General features: G+C 37.6%; 1 protein-coding gene across 3 annotated transcripts in view; it reads right to left on the bottom strand.

Moving 5' to 3' along the window:
* LOC21390662 (protein tesmin/TSO1-like CXC 5) overlaps nt 1-10,773 on the bottom strand; it is a 17,260-nt gene extending 6,487 nt beyond the window's left edge. The window contains exons 1-9 of one of the 3 annotated variants that reach the window (XR_002902521.1): nt 10,259-10,773; nt 9,846-9,947; nt 8,854-9,031; nt 8,199-8,552; nt 7,891-7,988; nt 7,707-7,801; nt 6,729-7,118; nt 3,432-3,620; nt 3,082-3,344 (exon numbers count right to left, since the gene is read on the bottom strand). Coding sequence is in view for 2 of the 3 variants with exons in the window: in XM_024168083.1 (XP_024023851.1) it covers nt 6,729-7,118; nt 7,707-7,801; nt 7,891-7,988; nt 8,199-8,552; nt 8,854-9,031; nt 9,846-9,947; nt 10,259-10,626 (1,585 nt within the window). In the remaining variant the exon portion in view is untranslated. Of the gene's footprint in view, nt 1-3,081; nt 3,345-3,431; nt 3,621-6,728; nt 7,119-7,706; nt 7,802-7,890; nt 7,989-8,198; nt 8,553-8,853; nt 9,032-9,845; nt 9,948-10,258 lie in introns of those variants that run through there. The other 2 variants (XM_024168083.1, XM_024168084.1) reach the window with 2 other exon arrangements.
* Between the last annotated feature and the right edge of the window lie 5,861 nt (nt 10,774-16,634).

Genomic DNA, 16,634 nt, shown 5'->3' with positions numbered 1-16,634 from the left:
GGTTCAGCAACAACAACACCAATAAGTTTTGTGACTTGCTTGGCATCCATAAGAACTTCTCATCTGTAGTGTATCCCCAATCCAACGGACAAGTCAAATCAGTTAACAAAACCATCAAAGTGACATTGAAACAACAGCTCGATCGTTACAAAGGCAAATGGGCAAACGAATTACTGAAGGTTTTATGGCATACCGGATGACGATCAGAACAACAACAGGTGAAACGCTATTCTTAATTGCTTATGGAGCTAAGGCTATGCTACCCGTCGAGGTCTCTTTCCCCACCAGCCGCGTGACGCAAGACAATGAGGCCAAGAACCGGGAACGAATGGGACTAGAGCTCGATTTGCTGGAAGAAAAGTGCACAGACGCACGACTGTGGCTCGCAGCATACCAGGCTAGGGTTGCTCGTTGCTACAACCGAAAGGTTAAACAAAGAAAATTCAAAATGGGAGACCTCATTCTTAAGGTTGTGACCTCAAATACCAAGCCTAAGAACTCTGGAGCCTTGAGGCTAACTTGAGAAAGTCCTTACAAAGTTAGAGAAATCGTGGCAAACGGGTTATATCGACTAACAGAGCTGAATGGTCGAGATATAAAGCATACGTAGAACGCCGACCAGTTGAAAGCCTACTACCAATAGTCAAGGCTATAGTTCGACAGCTATGTAGGTAGGTATAGAAGTTAGTGTTAGAAGTTTATTTGGTTTTATTTGTATCTTTTTGCAGGCCTAGAAGCCTCGACTTGTAAAAATTCTACATTATTAATAAAATTCAAGATTGATTCTACTCAATATTCGACTACTTCTTGTTTTGGATTATTTCCTATATCGACAATTGTTATTTATTGACGACTATTATAAACTATCAAAGACATGTCTGAAACTTGTCTTTGACAAGGGGCAATAAGGCCAAGGCCATTCCCATAAAAATAACTCGACACAACGAGCATTAAGAATATAGCTCGACACGACAAGCATAAGGTGTTAAGGCAAGCCTTGGCATGCTAAACACTTACCGAAAAATTTGTTTAAATTGAATTTTGCAATTATCATGCAAGCGTTGAGAATTAAGACAAGTCTACAATTAAAATATACATCCACAAGGCAGTGTAAAAAAACAAGCATATTATAAAAAATATATATGTTTCGACCTTATGGCCATTACAAAATGAAAATTGTCTTGGCCTTAAGGCCATTATAAACACAAAAAGAAAAAAAAAATTCCAATTACTGCTCGCCGCCATCCCCAGCGTCTCCACCTCTCGGCGCCTGTTTGCCTCCGTCTGTTGGCTAGGCTTCCTCCCCTTCATCCTTATAAGACTCATCGAGGAAAGAGAGGTCGATCTCCGGATGCTTCTTCTTGAAGCGGTCAAGAATTTGACTTCCAGTAGCTTCCATGAGGGACAGCTAGAGGTCCTCAAACTCCAAAGATTTCTTGTAAGCCTCTAGTCGATCATCGACGAGGCGGTTGAACTCATCAGAGGCAGTGTAAGCCTCCAGTCGAGCAGCGACAAGGCGGTTGAACTCATCGGAGGCTGTAAATTCTTCGACCACTTCCTACTTCTTTTGCTTAAAGCTAAGAGAGGCCAGATACGCGTCGACAACCTGAGAACTCTCCTCGGAAAAGCCCAGTTTGTAGCTCTCCTCCTTAGCCAAAGAGATCGACGCTGACATATCCCTCTTTACCTCTTCGATTCTGTCCCCAGTATCTCCACCTCGCGACGCATGTTTGCCTCTGTCTGTTGGCTCGGCTTCCTCCCCTTCATCTTCATCAGACTCGTCGAGGAAAGAGAGGTCGATCTCCGGATGCTTCTTCTTGAAGCGGTCAAGAATTTGACTTTCAGCAGCTTCCATGAGGGACAGCTGGAGGTCCTCAAACTCTAAAGATTTCTTGTAAGCCTCCAGTCGATCATCGACGAGGCGATTGAACTCATCAGAGGCAGTGTAAGCCTCCAGTCGAGCAACGACAAGGCGATTGAACTCATCAGAGGCTGTAAATTCCTCGACCACTTCCCACTTCTTTTGCTTAAAGCTAGGAGAGGCTAGATACGCGTCGACAGCTTGAGAAATCCCCTCGGAAAAGCCCAGTTTGTAGCTCTCCTCCTTAGCCGAAGAGATCGACGCCGACATATCCCTCTTTACCTCCTCAATCATGTCCCCGGTGTCTCCACCTCGCGACGCCTGTTTGCCTATGTCTGTTGGCTCGGCTTCCTCCCCTTCATCTTCATCATACTCGTCGAGGAAGGAGAAGTCGATCTCCGGATGCTTCTTCTTGAAGCGGTCAAGAATTTGACTTTCGGCAGCTTCCATGAGGGACAGCTGGAGGTCCTCAAACTCTGAAGATTTCTTGTAAGCCTCTAGTCGATCATCGACGAGGCGGTTGAACTCATCAGAGGCAGTGTAAGCTTCCAGTCGAGCAGCGACAAGGCGGTTGAACTCATCGGAGGCTGTAAATTCCTCGACCACTTCCCACTTCTTTTGCTCAAAGCTAGGAGAGGCCAGATACGCGTCGACAGCCTGAGAACTCCCTTCGGAAAAGCCCAGTTTGTAGCTCTCCTCCTTAGCAGAAGAGATCGACGCCAACATCTCCCTCTTTACCTCCTCAATCCTGTCCTCCAGAGACCGAACCTTACCTTTCTCGAGCTCAAGGGCTTCCTCAAGCTCGTGTCGTCGTCAATGAGTGCGAAGGGTGTGGAGCTCTTCCTCAGAGACCTTGTTCGAGGTATCCTTCTTGAGAAGAGCCTCGAGCTCCAAGTAGTTTAGGAGCGTCACCTCAAGAGCCTACAAAGATAAAAAGAAGTTAGCAACGTATTGGACCTGTAGGACTCGAGGAATGAGTTTGAGGAACGTACAGAAATTTAGCGCATAACGGCAATCCGTTGGCGCTCTAAGAGGTCCATCCTAGCGAGCCTATCCCAAGAGTCCTTATGAAAGTACGTATAAATAGCCTGGAAAGGTAGGCTGAAGCAAGGAGGAAGACAGATGGCCTGACTGATGAAGTTGTCAGGGACTTCTAGCACCAAGAATTGAGGATCTATAACTCTCGACGCTGGGAGCAACAAAGGCCCCTCAAGGGTTGGTAGAAGAGCGAGGTTGGCAACAACCTCGGCGTCCTTGCCCTTGTCAAGCTGCCACGAGCTCCCAGAAGCCCCCTTGATCGCGATCGCTCCTGGATTCTCACTCACCCACAGCCTTTTCGACATGGGAGTGATGACCATTCTCGACCGTTACCTAACATCTAGGACATCTTGAAAAGTCGACTTACTTGTCGACTTTGTGGAGCCAGAGCGCTTGCTTTTCTTCTGCTTGCTAGGCAGAGTATACTTCATTTTCGATGCTGGGCCTGCCAAAACAACTACAATGTCAGCCTCGACGCAAGAGAAAAAGTTGATAGATCGACTGTAATCAATAAAAATACATTCGGAGTTACCTTGGAGGAGTTCTGGTGGTGGCATAATTGGCAGTGAAAGACGAGGAAGGTCGACTTGCAGACCGTACAACCTTTGGTTCTCAGGACTATTGAGAACGGAAGAGCTGCGATTGGAGTCGGGGAGTGCAAGGATCTGTTCAACCCTTCCTAATGCGGTCCCGAAAAGCTTTGGCCGCGGGGGAACTTAGCCTGCACCAAAGAAAGTAACAATGAGAAGACCGCTCGACTCATCGGTAAAACTTATTAAACCTAAGTCAAGCAAGCAAAAACCTAAAATATTTGCTGAAGATGGTCTGCGTCCCAAGAGGACACTCGCCGTCAAGCGTATGGAGTTAAAATCGCCACCAAGAAAGAAAAACTGGGACTTCCATCCATGGGAGCTAGAAGTCTTCTCGATGACAATGGGTGGAACTAGCAGATTGGACTTGGAATGAGAGGCCAAATAAAAGAAGCTGGTTTGGCCTGGAGAACCCCGAAGGGTGTAGCAATACAAAAACTCTTTGACACTGATGTCGAGGTTTAGATATTTTCTCCATAAAATAATCATAGAGTTGATTGTCACCCAGCAATTGGGTAACAGTTGGGTTGGAAAAATCCTATGAAGACCACAAAGGGCCTTCCAAAGGAATGGAAGGGAATGGTTTGTCCAAGAGTTAAGGACCGAGTAAAGACAGTCATATGGCCAGGGGGTGGATTATGCGTCATAGCGTTCCGCGTCGGGATGAGGAAATAGAAATGGTGGGCATTGATTTTTGCGTCACTGAAAGCCGCCATGGCGGCCTTGGGTTTAATCTTTGATGGGTTCACATCCGTGACCATACTCGAAAGCTCACCAGTCGGCAACACACCATAACCTTGACCGACAAGCCCTTCGTCAATCAAGATTGGTCCTTCCTGCTGAGAGGTCGATGTAGATACATCCGCATAATCTTCTACTTGACAAAGAAGAGAGTCTTCACTGTCGATGGAAGCCACACTCGACGTCACAGCTTCAGCATCATCTTCTCTTACCCTAGAGCTGAAAACCTCTCGACTGCTAACTCTTTCAGGCATCATATTCTGAAGAAAAAAAAGGGAACAAATCAAAGCCCTAATCGTCGAGAGGTTATACTAATTAACATCACGTCATATCCATGGAGGCATAGACATATCAAAGCTTATCATGGAAAGGCCGCAAACGACGAGCAGTCACAAACACCATTCGAAAGAAAAAGAGTTGTGAATTCAGATTGAAAAGGTCCAAAGTTCTGGTATTCTCAATACCGAACTTAAAATAAAACCCAGAAATGGGTTCAAAACCCAAAAATGGGTTCAAAACCTAGCAATGGGTTTGAAAACCCAGAAATGGGTTATGTAAACCCCAAAACGAACAAGAACCCATAAAGGTTTACCAAAAACTGGGAAAGCTTACGAGTTTCAATCTGAATAGGAAGAGTGTATCTTCGGTTTTAACGTAGTTTTTTGCAAGAATGAAAACTTAAAGTTCAAAATACTCGGAAGAAAAAAAAGAAGAGAAGTTTGGGAAAACTCACCAATTCTTGAAGTTGGAAGTCTGAAGTCACAGAGATGTTGAGAAAGAAGTACGACAGAAATGCGCGAAGATCGGAGCTGAAGAATAAGTTCTTGAGAAGATCTTAAGGCTCGGGGCGAAAATCCGACAAAATAACAGCAGATTTTGGGAATAAATGGCCAAAAACCATTTTGAGGGAGTGCTTATAAGGCAAAAGAAAAGCCCAGAGGCCTCCAAATCTCAACCGTCGAATCCAAAATGTGCCCATCCAACGGTGTATCCGAAGAAACGCGATCTGACGACCCAAAAAAGTGCGGGAGAAATGAAATTTGATCCAACAATTGAAATTTAGTTCTCAACTAACACGTGTCATAGCAGATCAGCCGATGCGACTATTGACATGATCGACATGACTGCTCCACTACCCAAGAATTCAGCTGCAATGATGGTACTGTTTGGGAAAAGTAACCGCCAAGCCTTCCAAGGACAGAATTGCCACGTGGACCTCTCGACGTACCATAGCTTGCAACATCACGACGTAATATTCTAAGCTGGGAGCAATTGTTGCACCATGGTCGAGCAATCAGACCATCCCTTTGGGTCGCATGCGTCAAGAGCTCCAGAAGCTAGGGGTTGATCCCTAATGTCAAGAGCTAACAGCTAAGGAGATGTCCCTAAGTTGAGGAGAGCTCCTAAAGATAAGGCGTTCAAGTTGAAAAGTTCTTAAAAGCCTTTGAGGGTCTTGGCGTCAAGAAGTCAACAGAATCAAAGAAACGACCAGAGGATCAGATTCAAATCCAATCCCGCCAAATCAAGAAAAGATAAACCTCATCAAAAATCTGAATTCAAACTGAAAGATCAAATAACGATCAACGAAAAAAATTCCCCACATTCGGATATTCAAATAAAAGTATATCTAAAGAATCCCTTAATTAAAGGAGATAAAGGAATTATCATAAAAAAAAATTAGGGATAAGAGTTTCTATGTTCAAGAGAGCCTATAAAAAGGGTTGAACTCCTCATCTGATTTTTTAAGCATATTTTCCCTACTGAGAGAGAAATTATAACTCTGAGAATTAGTGCATCCACAAGTGGATGTAGGCAAAGAGTTTATGTCAAACCGCTATAAATTTTTGTGTCTTCTTTATTTTCAACATTTAATTATTCAATTAATTCGTGAGTGTTACTACGCGAGTGTTTCCAAAAAGGTCAAATCCCGAATTGACGAATTTTCACCGTCAACAAAGACAAAGAAAACAAAAAAGTTCAAGAGTTAAATTTACATGATTAGGCCTGGCAGTTAACATGGAGAGTTCAACACGGTTTTTCATGGAGAATTCTTTTGTAGGCTATTGAAAAATAACCTACCAGTAAGAAATAATTTTTTATCAAATTCATTCATTGTCATATTTTATTTAATCTAACATCATTTGACATTAAAACTCTGCTACCAACATAGTACTTTTTCATACCCTATCACAAAATTCTCATTTAATCTCTGGAAAACAAGGATCACTTTAACGGAGCAATTTTGGCTATGAAAAGTAACTAAAGGCATTATAACATGAAAATTACCAGTTAAACAAGCAAGGACTAAGAATAAAAAGTGTTCCTTAGGAAGCCAAATGATCCACCTATAGAGTTTTGTGGTATTTCAAACCTTTAAGAGATATCAAATGTGCAGTAAAACCTCTTGGTTGCGCTTTATTAAGGTACACCCACGTTAGCTTTTGAATTAACAAATGTGAAATTGAAAAGTAAGAATCAAAAGATAAAGAGACATTTACCTTTCATGCTCCCACGAGTAATGAGCCGGTTAAGAAAATTACAGAACCCAGTCAGGATAAGGTTTTCCTGCTCTGCATAAAGCTCGGTGTAGCTGCTCCCACTAGATGGGTTTTTATTTATGTTTTCACTTTGTGTTATACCTCCATTAGGCAATCCAGCTGCCAAAAACATTGTGTCTTTTTCATCACACATCAATGCAAGTGTTCCTGGAGACATCGGCTCATCGCTTTGTGCATTACATGCATCTAACCTAGAATCACTTGTGCCATCTTTATCTGCTTGCTTCTCTTCCAATGGATTGGAACGAACAGCATCATGAACACCATTCTCTTCTTGACTTTCTCCTCTCCCTTGTGTGGGTGAAGCAACTGAAGATTTATTTCTACTTTCTGTAGATATTAAACTAGAGCACTTAAAATCAAATCACTTCAATAATAAAAAATAAAAAATAAAACCAGTGAATCATATCAAACTTTGTCCAGCAACTCTCAAGAGGAAAAAAACAATCATGCTAAGAAAGGTAGCTTCAGAAGATGTGCATGATTACAAGATTTTGTCTGAGGAAAATGAAAATGAAACTGGAAATATACTCAAGCGGAGGGTTCAAAGAGAAAAAAAGTGAAATGGCACAGTAAAAGAAAAGAAATAAAAGGGGAAAAAATAGACTGCTATTTCAGATTACAACCTTAAAGAAACCATTAGAAAATTATATAGTTTTTTCTCCACCAATTGAGACTTCATCTTGACCTAGGAGTAGGAGCTTACAAAAAACTGTTTTCTAGAAAGCATTAATTCCACCCAAGGCAGAAAATGCAGATTCAACTAATATGTGCCATAGCAAAGAATTTATACAGTAGTGTGATGCAGAAACTCAGGTTTGAAACATAAGAATTTGGTCAAATAATAACGAAACATTTAAAAACAAAACTGAAGCATGAAAAGAATAACTAAAACAGTATATTTTTCTTTAAACAAACCTGCAAAGGTCTTTGCCGCTTCTCCTGAAACCACAATCAAAAGTGAGCAGAGGTCCTTCACATCTTGAGGTTGGAGGACATCCGCCAATGGAGATCTGCAATTACGTATTGTGCTGCTGATTAATCATGAAAGAAAACTAATAAGTTATATTAACTAAGGAAACATAACTACAAATACCTTTACCTGTAGGTGAGTTTGGAAGATCCCAAAGTCGATGCATTCTTACGAACAGAGCCTGATAACATAGGAGAAGTGGCCACAGAAGCAGTAGGTTGGTTTCCCTGGTTTAAAGTGTAGAAAAGAAATAACCACTTTCTATTCAATTGCTGAGAAGATGAAGGATATGAAAAATCAAAAGAAGCAAAGCAAAATCTTATAACAATCGATTAAACGAAATTTATGAGATAGTTTAGACATCCTTCTTTGTCTGAACGTTCGTTATAATCATAGCATGGAATAACGTTAAATCAAGTTATCTAACAAATAAATACCTGTTGACCTCTGGCTGTCGTGTGAATGGGTTGATCTTTGGCTCCAAGACCAAAAAACAATTCATGGCTTTTTCTTTTTCTGGATAACGGAGGAGTCCCATAGCCAGAAGACCCAACGGCCCCATTAATTGCTGCATTTGCTGCCTGTTGCATGTAGACTGCGGTATGCTCTTCTTGAAACAAAGCCTTTCTTTCTTCACTTCCATCAAAATTCTTGCAGTCCACGCATTTACAGTTTTCAGAGCACAGAATATTGGCTTGGAAGCACTCACAATACTTCTTCAGACACCCAGATTTCCTGCAGTTACATCCTTTGTTGTGCTTTCCAGCAGCTTGGATGTCCCCCAAGTCTTCCTGAATTTGTACATAACATGTGTAAGATGAACCAAAAGTATATACTAATACAAATTTATAGCAAATTTAAGACACATTGTTTTTAGTTGACCAACTTCAACAAACTTTGGTTGACGTGCTGAATTAGTTACATCCCATAAGTTACTATGGAAGCTCCCAAAATGGCAAAAAATGACTAATTAAGGGGGGAAAAAAGTGTAATGGTTTCTTCATGAAACGCTATAATTCTATGAATGACGTACTGTTTGCCAACAAAAGCATCCAAAATAAATAAATAAATAAATAACAACAAATTACATACTCTGCCATCCCGAGATTCACGTGGACTGCTAGAAACCTTTGGTCTGAATGCACTTGGATTACGCTCTAAGACTGCCCCAATTGCTTCCTTTCTAGCAGTCTCATTGTCCACATTATTATGGCAATTCAAGCAGTTGCAGCCATCACAATAAATTCCAGCTGCAAAGCACTCACAGTACCTAATAAAGAAAGAACCCATCAGGAAAGATATTAATCCCACAAGCATATCGCATCAGGTGAAATGTATGATAGAAAAACAATACTTTTCACATCAATTTGAGTAACTAATCTATTTCAGATGTGCATATATGAAGCATGAACTGCATTCAACTCCACTTTGTTTTAAGAGAATTGAAATGAGCCCTAAGGTGAGTAGAACAAACAATATTGAGATGCACAAAAAGTTGCAGTAGAAGGGATGACTATAAGCTTTGACAGAGAAAGAAAAAAACAAAAACAAAACAAAAAGAAGCGACAAAGAGATGGGAAAAGGGTAAGGTGTAATGTCCTATTTTCAAATTTCAAGAAAGGGAAACTTGTTCCACCATACAACTGTTTAATATCTATCAAACTACATAACAATTAAAATTAAAAAGACTAAAGGCCATGTTCAGTTCTCCGATCTGAGGTTTCAATTCAAGTTGAGACGTGATTTTTTGTGAGAGCTTTTTATTGTAACATAAAAAGTTAGATGTGACTTTTTGCGAGAGCTTTTTATTGTAGCAAGCTGGAATTGAAAACTTAAATCGGAGAACTGAACAAGGCCTAAAGTTTGGGATGAACTAGTAAACGTCTCAACTCCTCCTGCTATGAGGAGCCAAAACATCCTCCTTGTAAAGAGGCAAAGTAAGGCGACCAGTCATTTTCGATAGGAACTACGAATGGTGGCAAGAGTCCAAAATTCCCAAAATCAGAAATTAGATTTCAGGAGTCAAAGAGCCAACAAATAAAGCAGTCTTCTAACTATTCTCACAACTGAGTAAATCAACTTACAACTTCAGGCACCGGGAGTTTCGACATTTGCATTGCTTTTGTTTCTTTGGAGTTCCATCTTTTTCTTCAATCCCAGGGCGTGATTTGGGAGATTCTTGTCTGCTGAGGGACAATATATATACACACTGAGCATTAATATACATACACAAAAAATTCTCAAGTAGAAACGGAAAGAAGATTACACTGGCTACGAATTTGGGAAGGAAACGATTACCACTACTTGATCAATGACAGAAAACGATGAAAACGGCAAAGAAATCCTAATAGCTGTTCTTACTAATTCTATGTCTCACAAATACTGTTTCTTTTCACAATGCCATAGTCTTTAGACGCTAAGGAATAGTTATGTTCAAATCAGCTGAAGTTTCTATGAGCATCAACAATGGCAACGAGAATATTCGAGGAAAACTTACACCGACAATGGCGTCTGTATCGGAATCTTGTGCACCGGATGAGGAATCCTTTGGTTCATCCAAGGTTGCTGCACCGGCTTCAGCGGCGATTGGAGCTGCGTCTGTGACGACATTGGCTGTGACTTTATCTGCAATTGCGCTAGTGAGACAGTCGGCTTTTGAGGCTGCGACTGCGATGGGAGGGCTTGTGATTGTGACTGTGACGGTGACGGCTTGGGCAGTGACTGTGACTCGACCGCTACTTGAGTTTTCTCCGGTTCCGGAAACACCACGTTCGCCGACGCTCGGCACGCCGCTGCCGCCGTGAAATCCAATTGCCTCGCCAATTTCTTCGGCGCGAAATCAGGAACCGCCTCGCTCTTCTCCATGGAGAGGAAAAAAATCTCACCAATAGAAAACGCAGACCAGAGAAGAGGATTCCGAGCACATGATCAAACAATCGCGAAACGCCTTTCCCCTTCCGAGGTCTTCGCCGGAATTGACGCGCGTGACGAGAACAGGAACGGAGGAATGGTGATCCGACGCCGGAGATTCCTGGCCGCGAAGAAATTGAAGCTGATTTTCACCGCCGGAAGCTGAATGGAGATGGCAGAAGAGCTAACATAGAACGAAATCGCGAAAAGCTTCGGGTTTTGATATCTTCTCTTTCTGTCTGGACTCTTGGCTATGGAGGTTTATTTCAAATTGAAATTTATGATATTTGAACGGTTGGATAAGAGTATTATGTGATCGGACGGACAGTGTTGAAATGATTCGTGCAACGGTTGGGATTCGATGGAGGGGTATTTGTTGATTGGTGGCCGTTGGATCGTGAGGAGCTTAGGGCTTTTCTGGGAAAGTAAAAGGGAGCGGAATTTGGCGCTAAATGGAATCCGAATGATGTCGGGCTTTAATATGAGATTAACACGTGTACGGATGATATAGACTATGACTTCTCTAGACTGAGAATGGACGGCTTGAATTTGAAACTTTGAATACCTTCCTGAAAAGCACGATTAACGTGATTTGAAAAAAAATACGAATTCGTCTTGCCATGGCGGCTAAAGACAAAACCACGTCGTTTTCTGCTCTCCCCTTTTTTTTTTTCTTTTTGGGCAGGAGTTTCTTGAATCTCGAGAAGTACCGACGTTTCGTTTATTTTGTTAATTTGAGTTTAGAATTTGAGTTTTTTTACAATAAAAAACTCTCATAAATAATTATATCTAACTTTTTTACTACAGTAAAAAGCTCTCACATAAAGTCACATCTCAACTCAAATTAAAAACTCGAATCAACGAACTAAACAGGAACAATTCCTTTACTAAGATGTGCAACGCCATTGTAGAGATTTTTTCCTTTAAAAAAATTGATATGATTTTTTACTTTAAACAAAAATTCTCATTAAAAGCATTTATTTTTTTTAAGATTATTTTCATAAATACTTTTAAACTATATACTCTATTTTAAAATGTCCTTTTATTTTTCAAAATGATTCAAAACACTCTAATTTATAAAAATAATATGTCAAAATACCCTTTCCGTCCCAATATGTCTATACTTTTAACAGAAGTGCTAACATGGCAATCTTTTAACATCTATTAAACTTATTTAGTTTACTGATTTGAGTTTTTAATTTGAGTTTATATGTGACTTTATGAGAGTTTTTTACTGTAGTAAAAAAGTTAGATGTAACTGTTTATGTGAGTTTTTTACTATAGCAAAACTCAAATTTTAAACTCGAATCAGTGAAATGAACGGGACTTAAATTCTAATTAAACATATAAAAATGCTTAAATATTTAAAAAAAAACAAAAAAGAGAAAAGGAGAGTTGTCTTGTCGATTTGATATCCCATAAGAAGTTCGCCGAGATTCTCGGCGTTTTTCTTGATACCACCACTGGGCGTGTAGTAAGGGAGATTGTAGTAGCTAAATGGAAGCTCAGTTTTAATGGAGGTCAAGGAATTAACTTTGGCATTTGGAATATGTGTGCATGTAGCTTTCTGGGAGATAAAACCCACGACAAGCATGTGCAAACATGACCAAAAACACAAAAGCCCTGCGGATTGAGGGCCGTTTCGAACTAATCAACAAACATGGTGTCTTGCTTCCAAGTTCTAATAACGAGTATTTAGATGAGACTTTTCTCACTTTCCTGGTAATACTTCCACCCACGAACTAAATAGGCATAAACGTTCAGATTCAATGGAAAACAGAGAGAAAAAAGAAAAAAAGAAATCTTAAACGAATCAGTTCCCAATGATCAGGAATCCTTAGATTTATGGCCGTTGAACCTCATGCCTAGACCCATGGCCGCCAAGCACCATCGACTCACACGCCAAGCATCATCGTCGCCCGAGAAGCCCAGCATCTGTCGTCGTCGTCATGAGCCAAGCCTTGTCGTGCAAACAACCCAGCCCCCTCGCTCCTACCTTCATCGCCACACCTTCTTAAACGCAACTGCTTCCGCTAATGGGTCGAGAGTAAGAGGATGGGTTCGACAAGGATGGCTTCACCATGGGAAGGTAGAGCGTGGGTTTTGTTTGATGGGGGTTTTCCTGGTGTTTTCATTTGATTTTTCTTTTTTATAAAAAAAAAAAAAAAAAAAAAAAAAAAGCTCACTGATTTGTTCAACTTCTGGGTTTTATTAACTTTTTTTAATTTAATACCTTTTATTAACCTCTAATATTCAGGTCCCGTTCATTTCACCGATTCGAATTTTGTTACAGTAAAAATCTCTCAGAAACAGTCAATCTAACTTTTTGCTACAATAAAAGCTCTCACATAAAGTCACGTCTCAACTTAAATCAGCGAACTAAACGGATCCTCATTTATCAAAGAAAAAATCTTTAAATACTTGTCACATTAGCAATTCCGTTACTATTATAGATAAACATAAGGGGTATTTTGACATGTTTTCTATAAATCATAAAGTGTTTTGAATCATTTTAAAAAATTAAAAGGCATTTTAAAATATAGTACATAATTTAAGAAGCATTTATGAAAATAATCTTTGTTTTTATGGTCAAAATAGAGTGTGGACATTTATTATTTGGCAATATACGAAGAGGAGAAGAAACGAATATCGTATACTTTCTGAATATGTCTAAAACATTTGGTATATGAAAAAGAAACGAACATTGAAAATCTGTTGCATTTTTATAAATTGCATAGTAATAAGATCCTTTGACTTAGGTATTAGGCCTCGTTCATTTTACCGATTCGAGTTTTCAATTTTAAGTTTTTACAGTAAAAAGCTCTCAGAAAATGTCAAATCTAACTTTTTCTATTACAGTAAAAAATTCTCAAAAAATGTCACATCTTAAGTTGAATTAAAAACTCAAATTCGCGAAGTAAACAATGCCTTAGTTATTTTTATGTTATACATATATAAGTTGGCCAAAATATCATGATTGTTATCGATCTACTAGTTACGTCACATGAAAAAATCTTAAGAATACCGACTGTAAAGACATTCAAGATTATAATTAAGTATATTATGTTTTTATTTTATTATTCAAGTGAATATATATTTTTTAGTTGCATTTTCAAGTAAATACAAATTTTAAAGTCGTTGTAAATATAACCTAATCAGTTGTAAATCCACACTTGACTTTGACTCCAACTCGAAATGTAAGTTCAAATCCTTCCCTCATAAGTTTTTTAAAAATTAAATTTTTGAAAGTAGGAGAGATCACACTATTCTTCTTTGTTCTTACCTTATTATTATTGTCTTTTATATATATAAGCAAAGCAATATTCTATTAGATAGTTTTAATCATATTTACTCATCAAAATTATAAACTTATATATCAAATTATGGTATAATTCATGATAAGTATAAATTGTCACGTAAACTAGTTTTGAGTAGCTGAAAAACTAGCAATATTTATGAGATCTCTTAATTGGAAATTTGGAATTACAAACTTTCTTTTAGAATGGTCAAACCCCAATCAATAAAGATAGAAAGTATAATTTATATTTGGCATTCTGGGTAACAATATTCCAACAGAGAATGCATAATGTTTAAACAGTAATACACATTTTTTTCATGACGTACGTGACGATAGCGTTAAATCATTTACGTACAGGAAAGAAAAAAGAAGAAAGGGAAAAAAAGATCTTCCGTAGAGGGTCGAATCACATTTATCCAAATATAACAGATATTCCGAGCAATATATATATATATTACTAAAATATATAGCATTTTCCTTCCTTGTTTTTAAGGAGTGGGATGAAACTATAGAATGATAATAAAATATTAGGATAAAATTATTTTAATACTCAGTATCACAGTGAAACACGCTTTTAATATATTGTGTTCTTTATAATATTAAAAAATAATCCCTCGACAGTGTAAAAAATATTTTTTTAGTTCTTTAAAATTTATTTTTAAGATGTAAAATGACTTTAGTATTTTTTTATTTAATTAACTAAAAACTAATAAATCTAGAAACAAAATCATAAAATTTATTATTTTGTCATCTTCTTTTAAATATTTTATTGTTTTAAAATATTTTTGGATTTTTTTAAAAAATATTTATTTCTATTTAATAAGTAAGAAATATAATTAGGACATTACATGTCTTAAAAATCCGTTTTAAAGTATTAAGAAGATGTTTTTAAAAACGTTATAATACTGTTTTAATATTATCAAAAATATAAATTATTAAGATCATATTTCGCTATAATACACGTACTAAAATAATTTTATTCCAAAAATATGTATGCTTATTTATTTTTAAAGAACAAAAAACACAAATATTCACACCGACAGTCTGCAGCTATCACCAATTAGCAAATAGTACCCTAGACTAGACCTAGTCATCTCTACCACACGTACGTCGACCGTACTTAATCACAAGCCAAAAATATAGCTATCTCATGACATGCAAATAAATGTACTGCTTTTAACGCCGTACGCCATCATTTTCTATTCCCAACTATACATCACGTATAATCAGCTCATCAGAAGGAAAAAAAATGATAATAATTATAACCAGATTTGGATTTCATTTTGAGAACAGCCAGAGATTTAAGTTTTATTCAGCACTATATATATATATATATATATATATTATTAAGTTGATGTCAAAATCTACGGGGATTCCTTTCCGACCAATTATACAAATCTTCATCAAAATGTATATAAACACGAGTACTTCAGGTTCATATGGGAAACTGAAACTATATATAGAAAAGCAACAATTATATCTTAAGCGAGGTTGGAATTTATATATATGTAATTATGTATATATATGATAGGATTATTGTATTTAAGTGGGTTATAGCCGTGAAGAGTTATCCTTCTATAATTAAGTCGGAAAATATATATTACTCTAGATGAGTTGTTTTTCCCTTTAAAGAAGTTATTAGCTAAAAGGATTGTTTTAACCCCAATTTTTTTATTTGTAATGTATCGCAATCATTTTAATTAACTTGGCACGTTCAATTGGGGCTATAATATAATTTCTAGAAATCTTCAAATCCCTGCTACTATCTTGAATAAGTTAATATTTTTAGAAACGGGTTTTAGTGCCGTTTGTTTTATATACTCAAACTCAAACTCAAATTCAAACTCAAACTATTAATTATGTTACTGTGTTTTTCTCTCATAAAAAATTTAAATTTTAAACATCATAATTAAAAAAATAATTTTTTAAAACACCCTTTAAAATAGAGCCCCTTTTTATTTCTATCTTAACACTAGCCTATATATTTCTATCTTTTAGACTAAAACTAATTAAGGAGTAGAGTTTTTAAAATGAGTACTTTTAGTAAGTCATATAAGATGGTAGAATCTGAAATTTTCTCTAATAATAAATTATGATTTAAATATATCTTTTAAACGGCCCCTTAATTTATTTTTGTTATTTTATTTCCATGCTTCTCTCTATATTTATAGATACTCACGTACGTATTGGCTTTTATCATTTAAACAAAAAAAAAATTGCCATTAAGATGAGAAATTTTTGTTGCAATAACAGTTTCGATTATGAAAGCTCGGGAGATAGTATTTTTTTTCTTTTGCTAATCCGGGAGATAGTATCTATATATACATGAATACATATTATATAATATATATATATATATATATGTGTGTGTGTGTGTGTGTGTGTGTGTGTTCCTGATGCTTTAGAAATTAAGGTACATAAGCCACGCTCATCAAGGAAAAATCACTCAGGCATCACAGCTATTTGCCATATTTCTACATCTAGATTCTAGAAGACAAAGGAATTTCATATATGTCAATTGTAAATATTGTAGATGAAAGTGAAAAGTAGCTGGCAGAAACCGAGTTAATTATGACCAGCTCACAACAGTTGACAGTGCCTTATTAGGGCCAGCTTTTAATTTCTCATTGGTCTTAATTCATCAATGCGTGTATGTGTAAGACTT

Source organism: Morus notabilis, unplaced genomic scaffold, assembly GCF_000414095.1.
Source record: "Morus notabilis unplaced genomic scaffold, ASM41409v2 Scaffold733, whole genome shotgun sequence".
Taxonomy (NCBI): Eukaryota; Viridiplantae; Streptophyta; class Magnoliopsida; order Rosales; family Moraceae; genus Morus; species Morus notabilis.
This window is presented reverse-complemented; position numbering and strand designations above follow the sequence as displayed.